Here is a 21333-nt window from a genome sequence, read left to right as displayed (position 1 = left end):
GGGTGTGATTCCTACTCATGGTAACTTCCAGATGGCAAAATCCCAAGGCAGGCAGGACATGATCTTACCTTTCCTTTACCAGGGAGTAGGGAGGGTAGAGTCCCAGAGCCCTGTTCCCATCAGTGTCTTGCGTGTTAGGGACTAACAGAAGCTCATCAGTTACCTGTGGTTTTGCCCTGAGATCAGAGACTACAAGGGCTGCGCTCTGCTGGTGTGGCTGGGCATGGCCTGCAGGCAGGGAGAAGAGGGACCAGGAGGAGAAAAGGAAGAAAAAGGTTGTAAGAGGGCATACCTCTGGTTTATACGCTAAAACCAGCAAATGCAAATGGCTGGCCTGAGATATGTAAGGCTTTCCTTAAATACTAGTAGTTATTTCAGTTGGCTAGTGTGCAGTAAAAGAAAAGAAAAGGGATAGGGAGGGAGAGGAGGGATTACATCTTCTACCTTTTATGTCCCAAAATAAAGCTGAAGAAACACCACCAAGCCTGGGGCAAGTCATTAACTGCTCCTGCATCTCTGTAGTGACTAACTCTTATCCTGTTAAACTGCCTGTAGCAAAAACTGCTGGCCACCAAGTAAGCCAGTTGCGTACCATTCCGGGCAAGGCTGTGCTGGCAATGGGAAGTTCACAGCCGGGCCTGCACGGGCTGTCACCCAGCAGAGCTCCGGGCTTACTTTGAAGAGCCCTGGAAGATGCCTTGTCCAAAATTGCAATGTAATTTACATTATTGACTGAAACTGTAGGAAAAATACAGGTAGTAAGCAAGGTCTTCGCTTCAGTAAACTAGATAATATGGGGGGAAAAGGCGTACACAAGATTGGGTCAAGCGTACGCAAGCAGTTGTCCAAGTCCCTTGTTTTCCAGTGAGAACACCTGTATCCCTACTGGAGAAACATTAGCCACGTTTTCTGGGAACTCTGTATATCTGTGTCATTGATTTGAGGATTTTTAGGAACAAAAACAATAAAAATGATGGAATTGGTCACAATGGCTCAGCACCCTCTCATTTTTATTACACGGTGTTGACATAAGGACACTGATAAGAGGACATCTCAATTCTTCAGGTCTTTAGAGAGCAGATGGCTGGCCTGTTTCAGTCCTGTCTCTTCTCATTGATTTTTCTCCTTTTCAATGCTGTAACTCAGTTGTTGTCTTTTGATAGCATCTTACCATCCTAGTCTCTATTCTGAGAACCAAGTTTAAAGTCTTGGGATATGTAAGCCTCTTAAATGCAAAGATCAGGGCAACACTAAACACATGATGAAAAATCAGTTCCTTGTGGGGAGTTCAAAAAAGCAGATAAAATGCCATCAAGTATGATGAAAGCAATACAGTGGTTTTCCTGTATTTAACAATAATGCTCTACTTTTAAGTATTTGTTGTCATCTTGAGTAGTGTGCCTAGTTTTGATTCTTCTGTATTGAGTTAGATACATCAGAAATATAATACAGAATTATTTGATAAACCATGAAAGGCCACAAGTTTTCCATGTGTAAAGGGGGCAGGCAATGCGTTAAAAAGGGGGTGAGATGTGGATGATGGCATAGATCATGAAGGAGCAGGTTCTCGTCTCACTCTGCTCTTACCAGAGCACTTCAAACCACCTGATGCTGACCTGGCTGAACAACCTTGGCTTTCTGTGCCTTTTTTTGCATCATCCCTATGTCCTATTTTATGTTTTGATCCCTGCCCAGGTGGGCAGTTAGTTTCCATTTTTGTGTTTTGTGTTTTCTGAGTACTTCCCTTACTTGCTTAGAGATGTTTCTCTTAGAGGATGGTTTGCACAGCTGGCCTCTTTCTTTTTTGAAACTTGGGATTCTTTAGAAGAAAATGAGATCTATGGAAGTACCTTACTTTACATCCATGATTGGAATTTTATTCATTAATATCATCACTGCCTGTCAGAGCTAAGCAGCAGAGAAATACTGTTTGTGTAGTGAAGAGGTCAGAAGACTCAGTATTCTGCCATGTGACATCTCTTCCTTTCTTCTTTTAGTTTGACTGTTTCTTTTCTTTTAGTTTGTAACCACTACTACTTATATCAGTTTGCGCTATTATAATACCTTCTGCCTCTGTTTAGAAATGAGAGTTCATATCATATCAATCATATCATATCATTAAAAGCAGCAGAGTTCATTTATGGGCTCCTTGACTGATGAGCAAAACCTATCCTTTGAGTATACTGTTGTATTTCTAACATTATCATTCATTGCTGCTACCTCAGCAAAAGAGGTAGACATTCTACATCAATTTTTGTACTGTAAGATTTTATTTCTTGATCCATTTCAGTAGCTGGTAGTAAATGTATAGCTATTCCTTTGTATCTCCCAAGATTGTCTTGTGATCAGAGAATACTGAATTTGGCTTCCTGTTGTTATCACCTTATTCAGCTCCCAATTAGCCAGAACGTAATTTCAGAAGTACAGTGTAAGTGTATGTGGTACCACCTTGCTAAGTTTGCCAGGATGTCTAAGATTAATTGGATATGTTTGTAGTCTGTTAAATTGATCACGCCAGGTCTCATGCATTTTCTCAAATCCATTAGCCAAAACCCAGCATCAGGGCACCAGGGCAGTTGAAGGGCAGCACCAAAGCGTGCAGTAGTTAGGCCAGCTCTGGCTGGATGTTGCAATCACTTTTTAGAAATTGGAGGGTGCTGTGATGTTTGCCATTATCTAGATGGATGCAGCAAAGCTGCAAATGGGTGAAGTTGGGACATACTTGGAGGCCCTGTTCTTCCTTTATGACTTTGATTTACACGCTTCTCGGAAAATAATTATGTTCCTGCCATACCTATAAGCTGGAAAACTGCCCTCTTGCTGCTTTTTGGCTCTTGTGAAGTGACATGAATCTTCACTGGTCTGTTGCTTTTAGTCTCCTTGTCTCAGGAAGGATTGGCTAGAGAGGAATAAGGTCATGTTTGATCTTGTCACTGTCACCTTTCCCTGACTTTCCTGGCTTTGGGTCTAGCTTACTGAAGGTGAGGCAGATCTAGCAGAGCCTCTGCCTTTGGATGAGACTCTTAGCTTCAAAAGAAGATGAATTATTTCTGTCACTCTGAAAAACAATGAACATACGGTGTAATTTAAATCAAAGATAAAATCATTCATTACAAAACCACCTCCTGTAGCTTCTTTGGAACCACTAGACATATCATTCCGGTTTGGTTATGCCCAGGCCGCCCTGTCTAAAAGATACTCTCAAAATCATAGTGCCCATAAGCCATCATGATGTGCTGTTGAGGCAGATCTCATGGACAAGCATCGTTCCTCCACAAAGGAAAGGTCTGGATCCCAAGTGAGAAAAACCGCATATAAGAGATGACCAGACCCGACTAACAGGCTCTGCAGATTTTCTCTGCATAGAGAGTGGAAATTTTGAAGGTTTGAAAATATGACTCAGGAATAAAAGCTAAACATTTCCCCAGCTACGCCCCGCTTCTCCCCGAAAAGTAAAACTGTGTCCAAAATGTCCAAAGAGAAGAGGAGGGCAGGTTTCTGCATATGTATATGCTTTATAGTGTGCTGATCGGGACATGGTCCGGCGTGAGAGACACGCAGGCTCCAAGACCTTGGTTTGTGTAACTGAGATTACTAATGTGGGTTTGGCTTTCTGTGATTTATCTGACTCAAACACCGTTTTCCTTGTGAACTCAATGTGTTTGTGCTGTGCATGGAAATCCATGAGCCTAAAAGAAAATAGGGAGATCCTGTAGTTCCAGTGAACTGATGCTTCTTTCTCCTATTCATCTCAAGTTGGCAGAACAGCCAGTTCACTAAGCAGCAAGGCAGGCATCAGTTCACTAATACATTTTCTGGCAGTGCATGGAGGCTCAAGAAGGACGCTTTTTGGCAGTATTTTTCTTTGGGGTTATTTTCATTTGTTTTTCTTTCCCTTAGCCTTCTTTGGACATTGGGCCCTGTGTGATAAATAAAAAAAATTAAAATTGCAAGCCTATATGAAGATGGGTGGCAATTTTAGAATTCAGCTGCTCTGAGCTAGTACAGCTATTCACTGTGTTAAGCAAACAAATGAAGATGTTCTTTACCTGCTATGATTCATACATTTCAGATTTTTGCATTATTATTGCTTTTGTTGTATACCAGGCTCCCTTTTTATGTTTGTGCAAGTACCTGCAAGTATATCTGGTTTGTTTCTTGTTTCCTCCCCTCATAGCAAAATGCTTGGGAGACTTGTCATTCTGAGCACCATTACAAACCTTTTAAAGCTTGAGGTACTCAGCCAGATGTCGTGGTTCAGGCCAGTCTCTGACTTGCAAATTCAAACCAAATGCTGTTCAGGTGAAAAGACTTTTGAAAATCAGGTTTGGCAAAGACTGCGGTTCAGTTGGAAGAGCATGTGTGCAAGTTTGACATTTGACTTGACAGAAGGGGATCTGTGACACTTGTAGGATGTTGTACAGAACTTTGCCCAAAAGAGATCAGTACTTAAAACTGAGAACATTGTTCCCCATAGGTTATATGGACAGAGGCAATTTGTATTGTCAAAAATGCTCAGAAAGGCTTATGTTGTAGTTGTGTTTTGGCTTTTTTTATCTGCTTGGTAGCAGAATCTTGGTAACTTCAAGAGGCAACTTTCAGCATTTAGGGAAGTCAGATTTCATCAGTTTGTTGCTTTGTCCAGTGCCAGCAGTGAAGGGGTGAAAAAAAGATTAATTGTAAGAAATATAAGGTTTTGCTTGGGTTTTATCCTACTTCTGTATTGAAATGAAGCCTCATACAGATGCCTATCACAGTTACTTTCAGAATGTTGCAAAATGAACTTTACTGCCAATTTCATGGTCAGGTGGCTCTGTGTAGGCAGACCCATCACACTGCTGGGGCACTCCGCTCACATTTGCAGCTCACAAGGTACCACTGGCTCCTCTCAAACCCCACACAAAGGGGTCGTTCCCAGCAATACAGAGGAAAGCCCTCATTAAGACTGTGCTGTAATGTCTTCTCTGCCAATTTCTTTTTCTGTAGGGGAATTTTAGCATGCTGGAAAGGTCCCTTTTACAGCTTTGGCCAATAAAGTCCTTTGACATCAGTAAGGAGGCACGTTTTAGCATGCAACCAGCATGTCTCAACCCCACATGAGAAGGACCACACATAATGCAGTTCATATCCCTCGCTCGTCCTGCTCATCTGATTAGTCACGAGCAAAGAGCAGAAGGCCATATTTTACCTTCATTTGCAAAGTTCTGATAGCCCTGAGGACAAAATACATCCCTAATTCCCAAGATGGTCGTCCAGTCACTAGATGGCTTGGGTAAGGTAATCCTGCTCTTTGTGGCCTTTCCCATTCACTTTGGTATGGTCAGGATTTCATTCATTTCTCTCTGCTAACATTATTTCCTTGCATAAAGCTGCGGGAACTATTTCAGTAGCTTTTTCAATGATTCTGTTTTCTTGGTTCCCTGTAGTATTTTTTTCCCTTAGCTCTGATCTAAACTCTTTCTCGTTTTCTGAGCTATTTCTGGTTGCTGGACTTGGAATTATTCATGAACTTGAAGCTACGTGCACAGATCCTTCCTTTGACTGTAACATTTCTTCAGTAGATATACCAATTTGATTACCTGATGGGCTCCATCTGTTTTTTAAAGGCAGCAGCTTTTTTTAAAACCAGAGGCTTTCCTCTAAATCTACTGAGCAAGAGCAATAGCCTGCAGAGCTCAGCAACCATGAGGCACCCTAGAACTTAATGCTAAAAAAAGAGGGTGAAAAAAAGTGAAATCATAGCTATGAAAACCACACGGAAATGCTCTGTGTATTTTAGCCAGCAGCCTGCCATGCTTTATTCATGACTTTAAAGGAGTCATGGGTATTTTTCTCTCCTTCAGGTATTCATCTCTGAAACTCAAGCCTCTACCATAAGGTCCTAAACAGATACTTCACCATGGCTAAGGGTCTAAACTAACCATCATTTGAATCAACAAAAGAATTCCCATTATAATGACAATCAGCAAAGACTATAAGTAGCTGCACTTAGGTGCTCAAATCAGAAGTATTTAGTCCTTATTTTAAATTCCTGAACATGAATACAGACTGTCTTCTTTCAGAGTCCAGTGAAACATAATTTTTTTGCTACGCTGTTACTTTTTTTTTTAAACTCATATTTATGCTCATTATAAATGTGCCATTTGGTATAATTACTCTTTTCCTCTTGGCCAACTTCCTATCATCTTCTTTAAAGAACAGAAATAGAAGTTTCTTTTTCCCAAGAGAAGCAATATAGAGTTTACAAGGGAATGGTTTGAACTTTCTAGCTCTTAAATGAGGTACTTTATTCCTTTTCTCACGGCCATTAAAGTAATTAAAAACTTATTTTTTTTATCTTTATGATGATAGTGGTGAGATGGTACTATTGTGTTTAGAGAGTTTAATGTTCGTGTAATGCCAGCTGTATCCCCTCCCAACTTCTTGTGCACCCCCAGCCTACGCGCTGGTGGGATGGGGTGAGAAGCAGAAAAGGCCCTGAGTCTGTGTAAGCACTGCTCAGCAGCAACAAAAACATCCGGGTGTTACCAACGCTGTTTTCAGCACAAATCCAAAACATAGCCCCATACAAACTACTATGAAGAAAATCAACTCTATCTCAGCCAAAACCAGCACATGTATTGGAGGAGTTACTGGTGTTGCCAGTGGTTGGTGCCCACTTGTAAGGAGACGGTCACAAACACCACTGCAGCTGTTCTGCCTGGTAGCATTTTGTTAGTTGCACATAATGTTAGAGCCTTGAATTGCAATAGTCCTGTGGGTATGACTTGTGCTCAGCTTTTTCCTCTGAATTTTTTGGTATTGTGAGATTTAATCTCCTTCTTCTAGGCTTGGCAAAATATCTTTTAAGGAGGTTTAGAGGGTTGTATTTTTCTAATGCTGTATGCTAGAGGACACATAGTTGTGAGTAGGTAGGTCAATTCCATCTTATCGACGGTTTGTTTTCAGTCTCAGAAGCTGGATGGGTTGAATATGGGTTCACCCAGCTCCCAACACGTTTGCCCTTAGAGGCTGCTCCCTTCCAGGTTGCGCACAATGGGCTGGGGCTTTCCAAGAGCCTGTTTCTGTAATGGTAACTTAGAAGGGCCAGGTTTGTTCAGCAGATGAGTTTTTAGTATGGTGATGTGATTGCAGTATGAGGATGCCTTCAAGGTGACGCCCTAGATGGGAAATTCTGCTTGTAGCTGCCTTTTACACCGGAACAGGAGTTTTTTATGGCAGTTCTTCATAGGCTGAAACATGGATCCCTCTCACCGGGTGCCTGGCCAGCTCTGCTAATGGGGCTCCATCTACCCATCCATCCTCTCCTGCTTTCTGGAGAGAGGACCTAGGAGGCAGCACCTCACCTCTCTCATCTCTCCCCTCATGCCTTGGATAGAAGATCCCCTACCAGAAATGAAAGGGACAGTGAGAGGCAGTATCATCACTCCCCTTTATTCTCTTTTGTGCAGAACTGGACAGGATCAGGCGCTCAACAAATCACAGCTGTGACCAGCAGTTTCTTTCAATCCATGAGTGAAGCAGAAGGAGGTTTGGGTTATTATCCCAGGGTAAAGCACAGGAATAGTCTTGGGAGAAGGTTGATTGTGCTGATGAACACAGATGAACACCCTAACTATAAGGAGCTGTGCTTCCACTTATGCTTTCTTTCAGACCCAGTAGGTCTTGAATTCTTTAACACAGTTTTAGTAGGATAGATGGGGAGTGGTCTCTCATCCATCATAGTATGAAGTGTGGTAGTGTTCCTAAGGAAAATGGGAGATGTGGGCTTGAGCCTTCTCAAGAGGAGGTTGAAAGTGACCCTGTGATTCTCCTGTCTCCCAGTAAGTGCTCTATGTGCTCTAACAGAAAAGTCCTTGCATCTCATCCTACTTCCTTTGCTTTCTTAGAAGCACAAACTGTGCATCTCCTCCCTGCTTGCTATTTAGGAAGGGTAAAATTTCACTTCCTTTCAAGCTGAAGTTTCTTACCAGAGCAATTCCTGGTACTTGTGGAATTGTCTTTCTTCTATAGCCCCAAGAAAAGTAGGATATCTGGTCTGCTTCTGCTGGCCCTGTTTTTCTCTTGGCTTTTGGTTGTGCTCCACTTGTGGTGGCTTCTCTGAGTCCTGTTTTGGAGCTGCAGTGTCTCCACATAGTGCATGTTGTGCCCAGGACAAGACCGTGTGTGTTCTGTTCCAGCATCTGGGCACCCAGAAGGGAGGAGCTGCAGTACTGTTTATTGGATTTAGCCTCAAATCTATATGTAATAAACGCTTCAGAGTTGGAAAACCCAGTGAGTAATAAAAGCAATAAGGGACGCACAAAATAGCTGATATCAGTGAAATATAACAATCCTTATTTTCTATAATTGCAGGGTTTATAGGAAGAGATTATATAGCTATTGATGACATAACCTGATAAAGTGTTTTTGTTGCAAGTAAAAATCTTGTGTACTATATTTGGTGTTTTGAGAAATTTCATATCAATAAGGACATTTTTAGTGATGCATGCAGTGCAGTATAGTTTGCAGAGGTTAAAAAATGGCTTTCAGATTGCAATCAGCATGAATAATTAACGTTTTACGTCAAAATGTGGGGAAGTCGAAAGCAGGGTCCTAAAGGGGTTGGAATTCCAAAGCTATTCTTTGCACTTCTGTACTGACACTAGAAATACATACACTGAGAAAGAGAGGTTGCAGCAAAGACCAGAGCTGTGCTACAGTCTGATGCCTGTGCTGAAAAGGGCAAGTGTGAAGGGTGAGAGATTCAGTTTATGGACACAATACAAAGTGCTACACACCTGGGGAGCAGGAAAAATTGGCAGGGGTTTGGAAAATGTGAGTGCTGCTTAACATGCAAAGGAAAGCTACTGACAGCCTCTTCATGGCTCATAAACCCACTACGCTAACCCAGTCAGTGCCACTGCAAATGCATACATCCAGTGGGAGCTGTTGTCAACTGAAGAGGTAATCATCCTCGTTTGGCAAGACTGCGTTTAGACTGCTGCATGCCATGCCTTGTCTTTCATTGGAAAACAGAGCTTTGAGAATTTAGGAAAAGTTTAAATGGGCAATTGAAATAGTAAAGGCAGGGCTGATGAAAATTAATTCCAGGTGCAAAGGGAAATTAAAGGGAAATAACAGATGATAATAGAAGAGCAGAAAATGAACCATTTTCCTGAAAGAAAAACAAGGTGTTCTTTTAATTGAAAGTGTTCCCATTCAGGTAAAGAGAAGACATAAGTGCTCAGCAATTAGAGTAGTTGTTGAGGTTTCCTGTCATTTCCAAAAGACACATGGTGTGTCTACATCTCGTATTGAACAAAGCTGCTAGAATAAGGTCTGTGCAGTCTGAAGTGAAGGATACTCAGGGTGCAGAGCTCAAAAGAAACATTGCAACAGGAGTTTGTTGGAAACTAATTTGCAGAATAAAGGCTGGTTGGATGTGGATTAGCAATAAGGAGTATTTTGTTGTTTTTTTTTTTTATTTATGGAAAGTTATTGTCATTAAATAAAGTGGCACATTTAGTTAATTGCATCTTTAGGGCCAAGATCATCTTCAGCCTGTTACTACAGATTTGCACAAATATAACAGAAAGCACAATGTAGCCATTGGTGTTTCCTAGGAAGGCTTAAAATCTAACTTTGTGAAGTAAACTGCCTTTTAAGATAATCATATGTCTGATTATGAACAATGAGTGTTAAGAAATGGTCTGAGAGAAAAATCTAGTGTGATTACTGGTGAGGAAGGTAATATTAAAGGTCATGGATAGCATGGGTGGGCTTCAGCCTTCAGCAATGAAATTGCTCTGTGTACCCAAATGCGGTAAGAGTGGTTTTTTTCTAAAATGGAAGCTAGGTACATTATATATCAGCAACCTTAATAGATGCTGTGATTCCCAGACAGACATGGGAATGACAAAACTGGTGGTCATTCTCCAGGAAAACTTAAGTTATGTTGTCTTTGGGAGGGCCTTTGATCTGCCTGCTGTGCTTCTCGAATCCAAAAAGTAGGTGACCCTGATGTTGTCTCTTACTGGACCTTCTGGAAATCGACACCCTACTGAAAGATGTGGGAGACTGATAAGAACATACAGAACACGTCCGAGATGGCCTGGCCTTTTTTTTTTTTTCTCGGACTGGTAAATTGACTGTTTTGCAGAACTGCTTTTTGAACTGCTTTTCCTTGACTTTCTGATTTTGTCTATGTCTGTTGTCCATGCAGTACATTACAGCCCACAAACCTCAGAGTGGCTTTAACCAAAAAAAACCCCAAACCCAGGGTTAGCTTCAAAATGAAAAAAAGGGGGGATAAGAGAAGAAATTAGCTTTTAGACCTTCTAGTGTTTTTAAGTCTTTGTAGTATATTTCAATCATGTTTGTAAAATTCCTTTTACATCACTTGGATGCAAAATATTTTGGTTTGTGGTGCTTTTTCTCGTTAAAACCACACGTCTTGCTTAAGCCCTTCAGTCTATATGAACTTCAAATATCTTAAGGACAACACTAAAATCTTGAGAGCTGTCTCACAGCCAAACAGCCTGTGAAAAGCTCTCAGGTTTAATTTCCCCATTGCTATTCTGGGATGACAGCTCGGACAGCGGAAAGTGGGAGGGGAGTGCATCGCCCTCTTGACATAAGTGCAGATCCCAGCGTCTCTCTGTGTCTCGGCAAGATCTCTCAGACCCTGGAAAAAAGTCAGAACAAGTTTCCAAAAGCACCGAGTATCAGCAGCAACTGTGACCCATAAACATCACATTTGTGGCACCAGCCTCAAGATGAGACCTCAGCAGTGTGACTACAGGCACTAATGCACGTGGCAGTTCCCTCTCCCAGTTCAGCAGACTGATCAAGCTGGGACTGCTTTCCTCTTTGAAGGAAAAAAAAAAAAAAATTGCAAGGCCTGGGTTGGTTTCCATTCCTGCAAGTACCACCTTTTTTGGGAACAGCAAGGGTGTGAAACCAGCCTACGGAGCCTGCTGTCAGCAGTGGGTGTCGCAGCCCACAGCCAGTCAATAGTCATTAGGAGCCAAAAAGGCAGAGAAACCCAGCCAACTCGAGCAAAAGATGCAGCAGCAAAGAAGAGTGCAGAAATCTGGCGTTTACTTCTCGCATCGTGGTCTGCTTTTATTCTTGCTGTATTAAAACTGTCATGGCTTTATGCTAATGTGCTTCATTCCTAGCCAGTGATTATTATGCTTTGAATTAGCAGTGCTCTTGAGGGTATTTTTCATGGAAAAAAAAGAGGTAGTCCTTCTGAGAAATAGGAGCAAGAGGGGAAAAAGAGCTGTTACTTGCATTAGCTCGGAGCTATATGTGTTTGGAGAGGGAAGGAGAAGGGCCATGTTCATGGCTGATGGAGAGCACAGCAGGACTCCCAGGGCACAGATCTGTGTGAGAGACGATACTGAAATTCAGGGAAGAGCAGTCAAAATATGGAAATGGTTTTGATGCTGTGTTTGGCTTTTAATGAACCCACCCTTTGGGTAAATTCCTTTTGACTCTGGTGTTAGTTTTGCCTGACTGTGAATCCATACTCATTTACCGTGAATGGGAAAAGCTTCCCAGGGGCAGTGAAAGCGCAGCTGGTGTGGGATGGGGGGGATGTATGTTATGAAAAGAGAGAATCTTTAAGGGATGTCAGTTCTCCAGGGAATGGCCTCAGCAGTGCCAGTTAGGACCAGCTCTCAAAGAGAAGTTGCTGCAGTTCTGAGATCTAGTAACTAAGGCACCTGGGTAGCAGAAATGCTGGCTCAGTGATGGGGAAGAGGAGAGAGGGTGAGCAGCAAGAGGAATTTCATTATGCTTCAGCTGTGGGTTTATGCAGCAGGAAGCCTAATTCAGCAGCAGTTGTGTGTCATTTGCAGTTTGCTCAATGGGCCACTTCTACACCCTGTATCCCCCAAGTAAGGCAGCAAAGACAATACCAGCCCATTACTTTAGCAGCATCTCTAAAAAAAATCACAGCAGTGGAACACTGTGATCTTACATGTTTTAAGTAGAGGCACCTTAAAAATGGAGGGGGAAAAGGCATGGTCCCTTTGGATCTGCATATAGAAGGAGGTGGTCTGTACCCTGTGTTGGTCTTCAAAGCCCAGTAGGTTCCAGTGAAATCAAAGTATAAGGAAATTTCTGATTTCCTCTTCTTTTTACCCTCATGGTTTGTTCAGCATAACCAGGCAATATCCAGCCTCGATGCAGCATGTCCCAGCCCCTGCATAGGACAGAGTCTTGTAATGGGTTCTCTGGATATAAGAAGGTGTCTCTCTAGGCAGTTGGGCACAAAGAACTGGAACAGAATGAAATGCTTTGGCTGGATTACCTTTTTTTCCTCTGCTTTAAATGGAAAGAAGATGTCCTCAGAAATGTCAGGCTTTCCCTCCATTAACCCAAAGAATAGTTGTTTTTAACCATTTCCACTGAAACAGTTGGCCGCTCTGTATCTTGCAGGCTAGCTTTTTTTTTCTCCAGAAAGTTACAGGCAGCTGTATCTGGCAGTGGTATTTTACAGGAAAAAGGATTGTGTTGCCAATGTTCAAAACAAACAACAGAGCAATAACAAAATAACCAACCTTCTTGCACAAACCTGAGGGGTTCAAATAGTATTTCAGTTTGGAGTTCCAATAATGAAACCTCCTTTGTGTTAGAAATGAGTCTCTGGCTGTTCCCATGAAAACCAACCTAAATTTGGCACACTTAAAGCCTCGGAAAAATTTCCATTGAGACTCATAAGAATTTGCCAGCCAAAATCTCTCGTGATTCTGTCAGTGTGGAGTGGGTGTGTTCATCCCTTCACAGCGACGTTCTTGCTGAAGTTCCGGAGCCCGTGCTCATGGCTGAGGTTAATGCTTAATGTACTAGAGGTGAAATAGAAACACTGGGCTGCTGTCTTCATAGAGGGCGAGGTGACGATCTGTGTCCTCTCTTTATGAATCCAGACTGTGTGTGCAAACCACTCAAATCAGCTTTACTGGCAGTGTTGCATTACAACACAAGCCTGGCAAATGGTATCCCTTAAAAAAAACAAACCAAAACAAAAAACCCAACAAAAAACAACTTTAAAAAACCCACAAAACCCCCTCCTGTATGCTGACTGAATTACGCAGATGCTTTTTTTTAGGGAGAGAGAGTGCAGGCTTCAGCCCAAGGCTGGGAGAGCTTAGTGCAGCCCTGGCATGGAGCTGTGGCATGGAGACACCCTCTCTCCTGGGCTACTGGTACCTTCCCCTTTTCAGTGTTTCCCTTCGTGGTCCTGGCTTACCTCTCTCTGTGCCTTTAATCATAGGGATGTTATTTCTCAAAACTATCAGCAAATGGGGGGTGAGGGGGGACACGACACCATGCAATGTAACTGCGCCAAGTGACCACCCCCAGACTTCTCTTGCTGTCATCAGGGAGGAAGGGTTAATTTCAACTCTTCAAATTTTTTTTAAGTATTGAGCCTATCATGATGTATTACAATGTAAAGGTTGTAGAAAGCTGAATTTTTTAACAACAGAAGCTCAGTGAAAACCTGTAATCCCCACCACCTAGGGAATTGAGCCCTAAGTGTGGACTCTATTATAATTCGCCAAGTCCCTGTGTTAAAAGTTAAGTATAAGAATTGGAAAGGAATGAGTGGGCAAAAAGGTGGGACTGGAAGGAACCTTCTGAATTTTTAGCACCCTTTCTGTCACTAGGAAGTTCCTACTGCAGCTGCTTTTGTAACCCAGGCAGTTTTAAATGACACGGTAATGATACCAGAGGGTCATTATTTATCAGGGACCTTGCTCTTGATAAATACTAGTTCATGGAAATGTCTCTTTCCATTGCAAAAAAAGACTTGCAATCTTTCCTTTAAGCAGTATTGCATCACTTTGGGGGAGCTTTCTCTTCCCCAGTCTCTGTTATGCTTTCCCAGGAATGGCTGGTGGATGGACTGCCAGCTTTCTAGAGCGATGCAGAACAATTTGTTAAAGATTGTAACTTTGCTACTGTAATAATCCATATTCCTATTGAATCTGATTGTTAGTACTGATTTTTAAAGTAGATTATGGATTCCACTGAAAGGACAGAAAATAATGTTAAAATAATGACTACATTTTTTCCCCCTTTTTACTGTTCTCTGTAACCATGGAAAATTTTGACCATCTGTGTGGTTCTCTGATAATTTATTAAAACATTTATTTCACTCCCCCCCCCTTTTTTTTTTCCTCTCTTTTGCTTGCTGAAACTACAGCTGAGGAAGTGGAAAGACTGGCTGCAATGCGTTCAGATTCTTTAGTACCTGGGACTCACACGCCTCCAATCAGAAGAAGAAGCAAATTTGCTACTCTTGGAAGGCTTTTTAAGCCATGGAAATGGAGGAAGAAGAAGAGTGAAAAATTTAAGCATACTTCAGCAGGTAATAGTTGTGGTCGGGTTGGTTTGTTAATCTGGAACTGTTTGCTCAACAAGGCTAAAGATTTGTAGTGCAGCCCCAATTTATACATGTTTTTAAGGTAGCTGAAGCTCGGCTTGGAGAGATTTCTCAGATTCTAAGAGATCTTTAACTTCATTACCAGCTTTTTCTTTTAAAAAATCCCAAACATGTTGGGTGCACTACAATTAAAGCAGCAGCTTGCCAAAGCTGTATATTCATGTTCTGCCACTAGAGCTAGAGGGTAACCCAGAAGAAATCTTGTTAGATTGATTTAGCAGACTATGGGTAAAGGAAATGGTAGTATGAAAAGACAGTGCTAGTGGAGGGTTTAGCCACATTCAAGCTCCTGTAAGTGCTAATAGAGGAGCGAGAAAAATACATGACAAAGAAGTTGACGTTGTATTGAATAACTTGCATAACCATAAATTATTTGTTCCATTGGGCAGGAAAGATGTGTCACTTGTTTTCGAGAAAAAACAAATCTCTCTTCCTGCCACACCCCTCCTTCTGCCATAGCTGTCGAACACTCCTGGTTTAAGACTCTTTTTAATTAAAAAATGAGTATGGAAAACTACAAAAATGTGGTTTTATATTGTAAATTGGTCTGCGCAAGAATCCCAGATCCAGGCCTTGTTGCATGTGGTGGAAGTTTGTACCTGGCATGTTTGTTTTCAAGCTCTGTGATCTATTTAGAAGGTTTATTTTCTTTGTTCTTCCATGATGACTAATAATTAGTATACGTGGTTTTGCAAGTCTTGAGCCTGGATTGTCTGTGAGAAAACATGAATCTTCCTCTGATTTCTTATTGTTCTCACTAGAATTAGAAAGAAAGCAGTGAGGATATTGCTCCTTTAAGTGCCAGAAGAGACTTGAGTTACAGCCCAGTTGCTCTCTGACCTGTTTATTGCACAGTGGAAGCTTTCAGGCAGGACTTGACTGTACCTTCTGGCACCCCAAAGCCTGTACTCCTGAAAATGGCCTATAATTGTTTGAGAAGTCTCATTTAGCTAAGTGTGAATTCCTGCACAAGGTTAAATGCAGAATAAGAGTTTTCAGGGTTCATACCTGAAGGTGCTCTTTACTTTGTGCTGTTGAAGCTGCTCTCTGATTCGTCAGGCAAAGACTAATGAACTGGAATAAATGGCGGTGTTACTCTGAGTGACGATCGTATTTTTTGACTTGACAGCTGAGAAGCTATTGTCACCAAAAATTACATGTTTCTGCAAAACAAAAGGCTCGTCTTTCATGTTCTGTATCAGTCATAACCATAGTGCAGTGTAGCAGGATTTCCGTGATAACTGTATAGCTTTTACCAATACATGGACGCTGTGGTGACAGCTACTTTGAAGTTAGTTCCAGCATGCTGGGTTAGTTAGTTACAACTCGGAGGATAACCACGATAGTTCAGGATGTACCACGGGTTGCAAAAGCCTGCCTAGTATTTATTTGTATGGTTTATCCAGCTCCAGGAGCTGCGGCTGAGCTGCATCCTGCTGTGGTTAGACTGATTAGTTTGAAGCTGGCTTGAATATGCCTGTATAGTCTGCTCTAGGCATTACAAGAAGTGTTACGTAGAGTTGCCCCATTTACCAAAACATTTGGAAAGTACACAGTGATTAAAACCAGAGTAAAAAAATGTATTTCCTCTTCTCAGAGGAATAGGAAGCTTTACTAGACATGCCAGTATATCTCCTCCCCTAGTAAGAGGGACTTCAGTGTCTGAAAAACTAATTGAAAAGCTGTGTCTCCAGGTTGCAGGAATGTTTGTTGATTGCAGTACTGGGTTTGATCTCAGTTGAATCCAAAACCTTCCTTTTTTAAAAAAAATTCATTTCTAGTAAGCTAACAGTATCCTGCAGCTGCTCTGCAAAATTGGTATTCCTGTCAGCTCCCCTGCTACTAACTGCAGCAAAATTGACAAGGATGTCAAATTTGCTGAGCACCCTGCAGGAGGTGGGGGGAGAGATTTACTTCTGGACTGTATGAGAGCTGAGGACCCCACAGTTTCCATCATCCCTGACCCTGGGGAACAGGAACCCACCAGGATCCTACCAGACCCCCCCGGCAATTCAGCAGCATTGGTTGAACCTAGGATGTAGAATACAAAAGATTTTACACGCGGAAAACTAGCATTTTTCTGCCAGCATTTCCATGACCTCTCGTCTAATACCTCTGATCTCACTGAGAAAATATATTTAATTTTTATAATAAATCAAAGGACAAGCTTATGAGATGGCATAATGAGAGCCAGCATGAAACTTCGTATTACAGGCTTATTTTCTTCTAGTGCACTGATAAATGTGAAGCTTGGAAAAAGAAAATTCCCATTAGTGTCCTACGGGCATGCACCCAAGCTTTCCCACCTGCATAGAACATCAGTAATTATCAAAAAATAAATACTAATACAAGTATTTTATTAGGCTCTTATTTGCTGCAACAATAGATTCAATTATTTTTAATGTCAAAAGTGGTAAGGGTCAAAACACATGACCTTATCTGTTGAAACTTCCTTTGAAATTAATGGGAGTTTTTTCTGGGAGAGGACTGGAAGAAAGAGAGAGGCAGGCTGATATTTAAGGTTGAAAGGTTGCTGCCGTCTTGATATTTCCAAGTGCTAACATTTTGTATCCATATCTTTATCAGACTAAAAGCTCTGATTATTTATTCAGAGGTGAATGCTTTAAAATATAGTTCAGTGGTCAGTGGGCAAAATAACCTTTTAGGTAATAGGAAAAGTTATTTTCTGACACCTGGTAATTGCATAAGATAAGATAGAAAATCCGCAATTTGATTGATGGAGGACTTTAACGTTATGCTTATTGTATATGGTTCCTTTCAGCACATCAATACTTACATCATGATGTTTGAGCGTAACAAGTCCCCCATCCTCCATCTTCATTATTGTATTGCCACTGAGAAGCAGAAGGTTAAAAGGACGCATGTGTTTCATATACTTCATATGTTTATAGGTTATGTTGGTTTTGATATCTCTGTAGCAACTATGCAGAAATGTTCAAAGTCTGACATTGCCTTGGTGCTGACTTAGTCATGAAGGTGGAACTCATGGGTTTTGATACAGACATCTAATGCTTTTGCCTTGCAGTTGGTCTGTCTGGGAGCATCATCATTAGGTATTTTGTAGAGCAGCCAGAGCAGGTAGAAAAGATCATGCTATGGGGTGGTCTGTTGCTGCAGATGGTAAGCGCCAGATGAGCCTGCATGTGGGGCTTGATTTGAGCAACCTCTTCTGCTGGAAGGTGGAGTATTAAGGAGGTTGTTCAGGACATGAGTGGCAGATGGGTTCTGTCTATGGACAGGCTCAATCTCAGAGCAAATGGCAAGGGAGATTATACTGTGTGAGGGACACCAGTGTACCACAGCAGGGCCAGAAACAAGTTAATTCTCACAGTAATCCTCCTCTTGGACAGAAGTGAAGCTCCCCCCAGCACAGAGTGTTTTTCAGTGTCAGGATTGCAAATCATTTTACCACAGAAGGTCCTAATGAAGGTTCTTCGATGGACGCTGAATCTCCCACAATACAATATTAAACACTTCTGACAGTGAAGTTTTATATAGGGAGTTAGATAAAGAAATTTAACTTGGACACAATGTCATTCCTGCTACAGTCAAAAGTGTGGTGTATTTTTTTTAACTCACCTAAAATTTCGTCTTGCACAGAAAGTGTGGAAACCTTTATTGCCATGGAGGGCTGAGGGCCCCTCACGGCAGTGAGCAGTATGATAAAGCTGACAACTCTAGCTTTGGGAGCACAGGCAAACTTCTAAATGGTAAGATGATATCAGTTGATGGGGCAGTTTCTTAAAACTGTTAAGGAACACTCTCACTTATGGCAGAAGAAGCTAGGAAGAAACAGTTCTTTGCTTGAGCACGTTGCCTTGGCTGGATGCAGCTGGGATGGCTCCAGCAGGCTGTGCAAGGTTTTTAAAGCCACACTGAGCTCTCTGGGAATCAGCAAAGCAGATAGCAAGAGAGAAAGCTGTCTGTCTCCTCAGCCAGACCTTTGTCATTGTTTTTAATACTTTGATCTTGTTCTGCTCGCCTCGATGTGAATTTGAAAACAGTTCCTGGATGTGCTGCTGTTTTATTGCAGTGTTTTACATGTGCTGGTGAAATGTCATTTCCTGGTGATGTTTTGGAGAAGGAAGTGCTTCTGAAATAAAGAAGCCTGAGGGAAGATAGGTTCTGGGCTTACTTGAAATATTATTGAAGTTTTTTGTCACTGTATTCATTGTCGTGGTTTAAGCCCAGCCAGCAACAAAGCACCACGAGGCCACTCACTCACTCTTCCCCGCTCTGGTGGGATGAGGAGGAAAAAATATAATGAAAAGCTTGTGGGTCAAGACAAGGACAGGGAGGGATCACTCACCAGTTATGGTCACAGCCAAAAGACAGACTCAATTTGGGGAAAAACAAAAATCAATTTAATTTGTTACCAGTCAAATCGAAACAGGATAATGAAAAGTAAAACCAAACCTTAGAACACCTTTCCCCCACCCCTCCCTCCTTCCCGGCTCAACTCCACTCCTGATTTTCTCCACCTCCTCCCCCCAGCGGCGCAGGGTGACAGGGAATGGCAGTTGGGGTCAGTTCACCACTCGTTGCCTCTGCTGCTCCTTCCTCCTCAGGGGGAGGACTCCTCACTCGTCCCCTGCTCCACCGTGGGGTCCCTCCCACGGGAGACAGTCCTCCATGAACTTCTCCAACGTGGGTCCTTCCCATGGGCTGCAGTTCTTCACGAACTGCTCCAGCACGGGTCCCTTCCACAGGGTGCAGTCCTTCAGGCACAGTCTGCTCCAGCGCGGGCTTTCCCACAGAGCGGCGGCCATCTTGGGGGGGCATCTATCCCTCTGCTCCGGCGTGGGCTCCTCTCTCCCCAGGCTGCAGGTGGGCATCTCCTCCCCTCCTTCCTCGCTGACCTTGCTGTCTGCAGAGGGGTTCCTCTCACACCCCACTTTCCCCCCTCGCTGCAGGTTCCCCTTCTGTTCTCCCAGAGGTGCTACCGCCATCACAAATAATGGGCTCGGCCTCGGAAGGGGTGGGCCCGACCTGGGGCCGGGGAAGCTTCCAGCAGCTTCTCACAGGAGCCGCCCCTGCGGCCCCTCCCCCGCTACCAAAACCCCGCCACACAAACCCGTAACGTTCATCAAGAGCCAACTGCTTGCAACCTTTCAGAAAAAAAGTACTTCAGCTGCTTGCACGAGTCTGAATAGGGAAAAAGGTCTTGTTTCGCCATTTCATGTTTCTGGTGACCTTCATTTTAAAGAATTGGTGCGTCCATCTTCCCCCATCCTGCTCCCTGAGTTGCAGTGCTCAGGCAGAGGGGAGGAGGAACCATGTAACTTGTACTTGGAGGAAACTGGTTGGAATGAGAAGAGGAAAGCAGGAGATGGTGAGAAATTAAGACGAGCTGTGGAGAAAACTCAGCTGTAAGTAGGAGAGGCAAGGGATTCAGCAGTGTTTGGGCACCCTGTACAATGAGCAGAGAAAGTCCAGTGTCAGAAGAAAGCTCCACAGCAGCTCTGTTGCCAAGTAGACAGTTGTCTGAGGCAATCGGTAATAGTAAAGAGAGAAAAGGAAATCTGTTTAACTCAGCCTCTCCTCCTAGGTACTTTGAAACCTCCGTTCATTCGTGTCCCAGATCCCCCTCCTAGAAGTACTTACAACTTCTTCCACGGGGCAGTGAGGATGGGTCAATCCTCCGGTGCCACAGCTCCCATCCTCAAAACCTGTGGGTGAGCTAGCAAGCCGTGTCCTGTTCTGTGGCCAAAGAAAGATGTGACAAGGACTTCCTAGCCTCATGCTTGGGGTGCCCTCCTAAGAAGAGGGAAGACATGCTCCTGCTTCATTTAAAGCTTCGTTTGCTTAGCGTAAAATTGTAGAGGTTGGTATTCAGGTACCCATCTCAAGGTGTAGGACTGGGGAGTTTGAAGGGATAAAGACTGGGGCTGAACAAATTGGACCAGGCTGTCAGAAGAGCCAAGAGGCAAATTGGTGTGAGCCAGGCATCATCAGTTGGGTTGGGAAAGGTTGGCTTGCAGGACTAGGATTTGCAGGGCAGGTTCGTGGCTTGATCTGCTGCCCAAAGGCCTTGGGACTCTCTTAATAGTTGTCTGTAAAGAGGGTGACAATCTTGGTAGCAGCTACTCTGTTAAACTGGAATAGCTGAGGTCTGTGTGCTGGATCTAAAGATCGAAGCCCAATAGTGTAGACAGTGCCACAAAAGGGAGCATCTGGGTTTTTTCAGTTTGCTTTTTAGGGAGGGTATACATGCTCTTCCATTAACTTTTACCCCCACTCAAGCCACTTAAAGAAAATCAAGCGTGCCAAAACAAAATCCACTCATGCAACCTTTAGCTGACCCACTCCCAGAATCTGCATTAAAACAGCTATTCATTTTATGTTCAAATGCTATTTTTTTCACTTGCTAAGCCTTGGTGCTTCAGTTTTTCCAACCAGAGTTTTTTAAACAGTGCTCTATAAAAATTCACATATTGATGTGTTTATATAAGTTAAGTCTCCCAGTCAGGAGAGGAATTGTTTAAATTTGGCAACACATACATGCAAGGACTTTCAATGTTTCTGATGAATAACAAGAAGAAAACAAAATGTGGTAAATCTGTGCAATTAGAAGAACTGCTATTCATAAACCATACCCAGATCGTTTTATTCCTACTGCCAATTATTTCTAACTACAATAGGTAAATATTTTGAACTTTGCTTTCTAGAATATTCCAATCCGTATCGGTAGAAATTCAACAATGTGTTGCCGTTGCTGCTCTTAAACCTTCCTACTCCCTTCTGCTTTGCCAGTGATTGCCTCTCATGTTTTCTCATGTAAAACTGTCAGGCTGTTAAACTAGTTGTGCTATTTGGGTGAGACTTTTGCCTGGGGAAGCAAAGGAGAAGCGCAGCCTGCAGACATGCCTGCCCTC

The 21333-nt window shown here is 42.7% G+C and overlaps 1 protein-coding gene across 1 annotated transcript in view; it reads left to right on the top strand.

The window, feature by feature from the left end:
- The window catches only part of PHACTR1 (phosphatase and actin regulator 1), a 307157-nt gene that overhangs the window by 167056 nt on the left and 118768 nt on the right, over positions 1–21333 (top strand). The window contains exon 5 of the mRNA XM_075052412.1: positions 14198–14362. Coding sequence (XP_074908513.1) covers positions 14198–14362 — 165 coding nt within the window. The remainder of the gene's footprint in view (positions 1–14197; positions 14363–21333) is intronic.

Source organism: Buteo buteo, chromosome 20 (genome assembly GCF_964188355.1).
Source record: "Buteo buteo chromosome 20, bButBut1.hap1.1, whole genome shotgun sequence".
In the NCBI taxonomy this organism is placed as follows: Eukaryota; Metazoa; Chordata; class Aves; order Accipitriformes; family Accipitridae; genus Buteo; species Buteo buteo.
The sequence above is the reverse complement of the archived record's forward strand: the minus strand, read 5'-3'. Positions and strand labels throughout refer to the sequence as shown.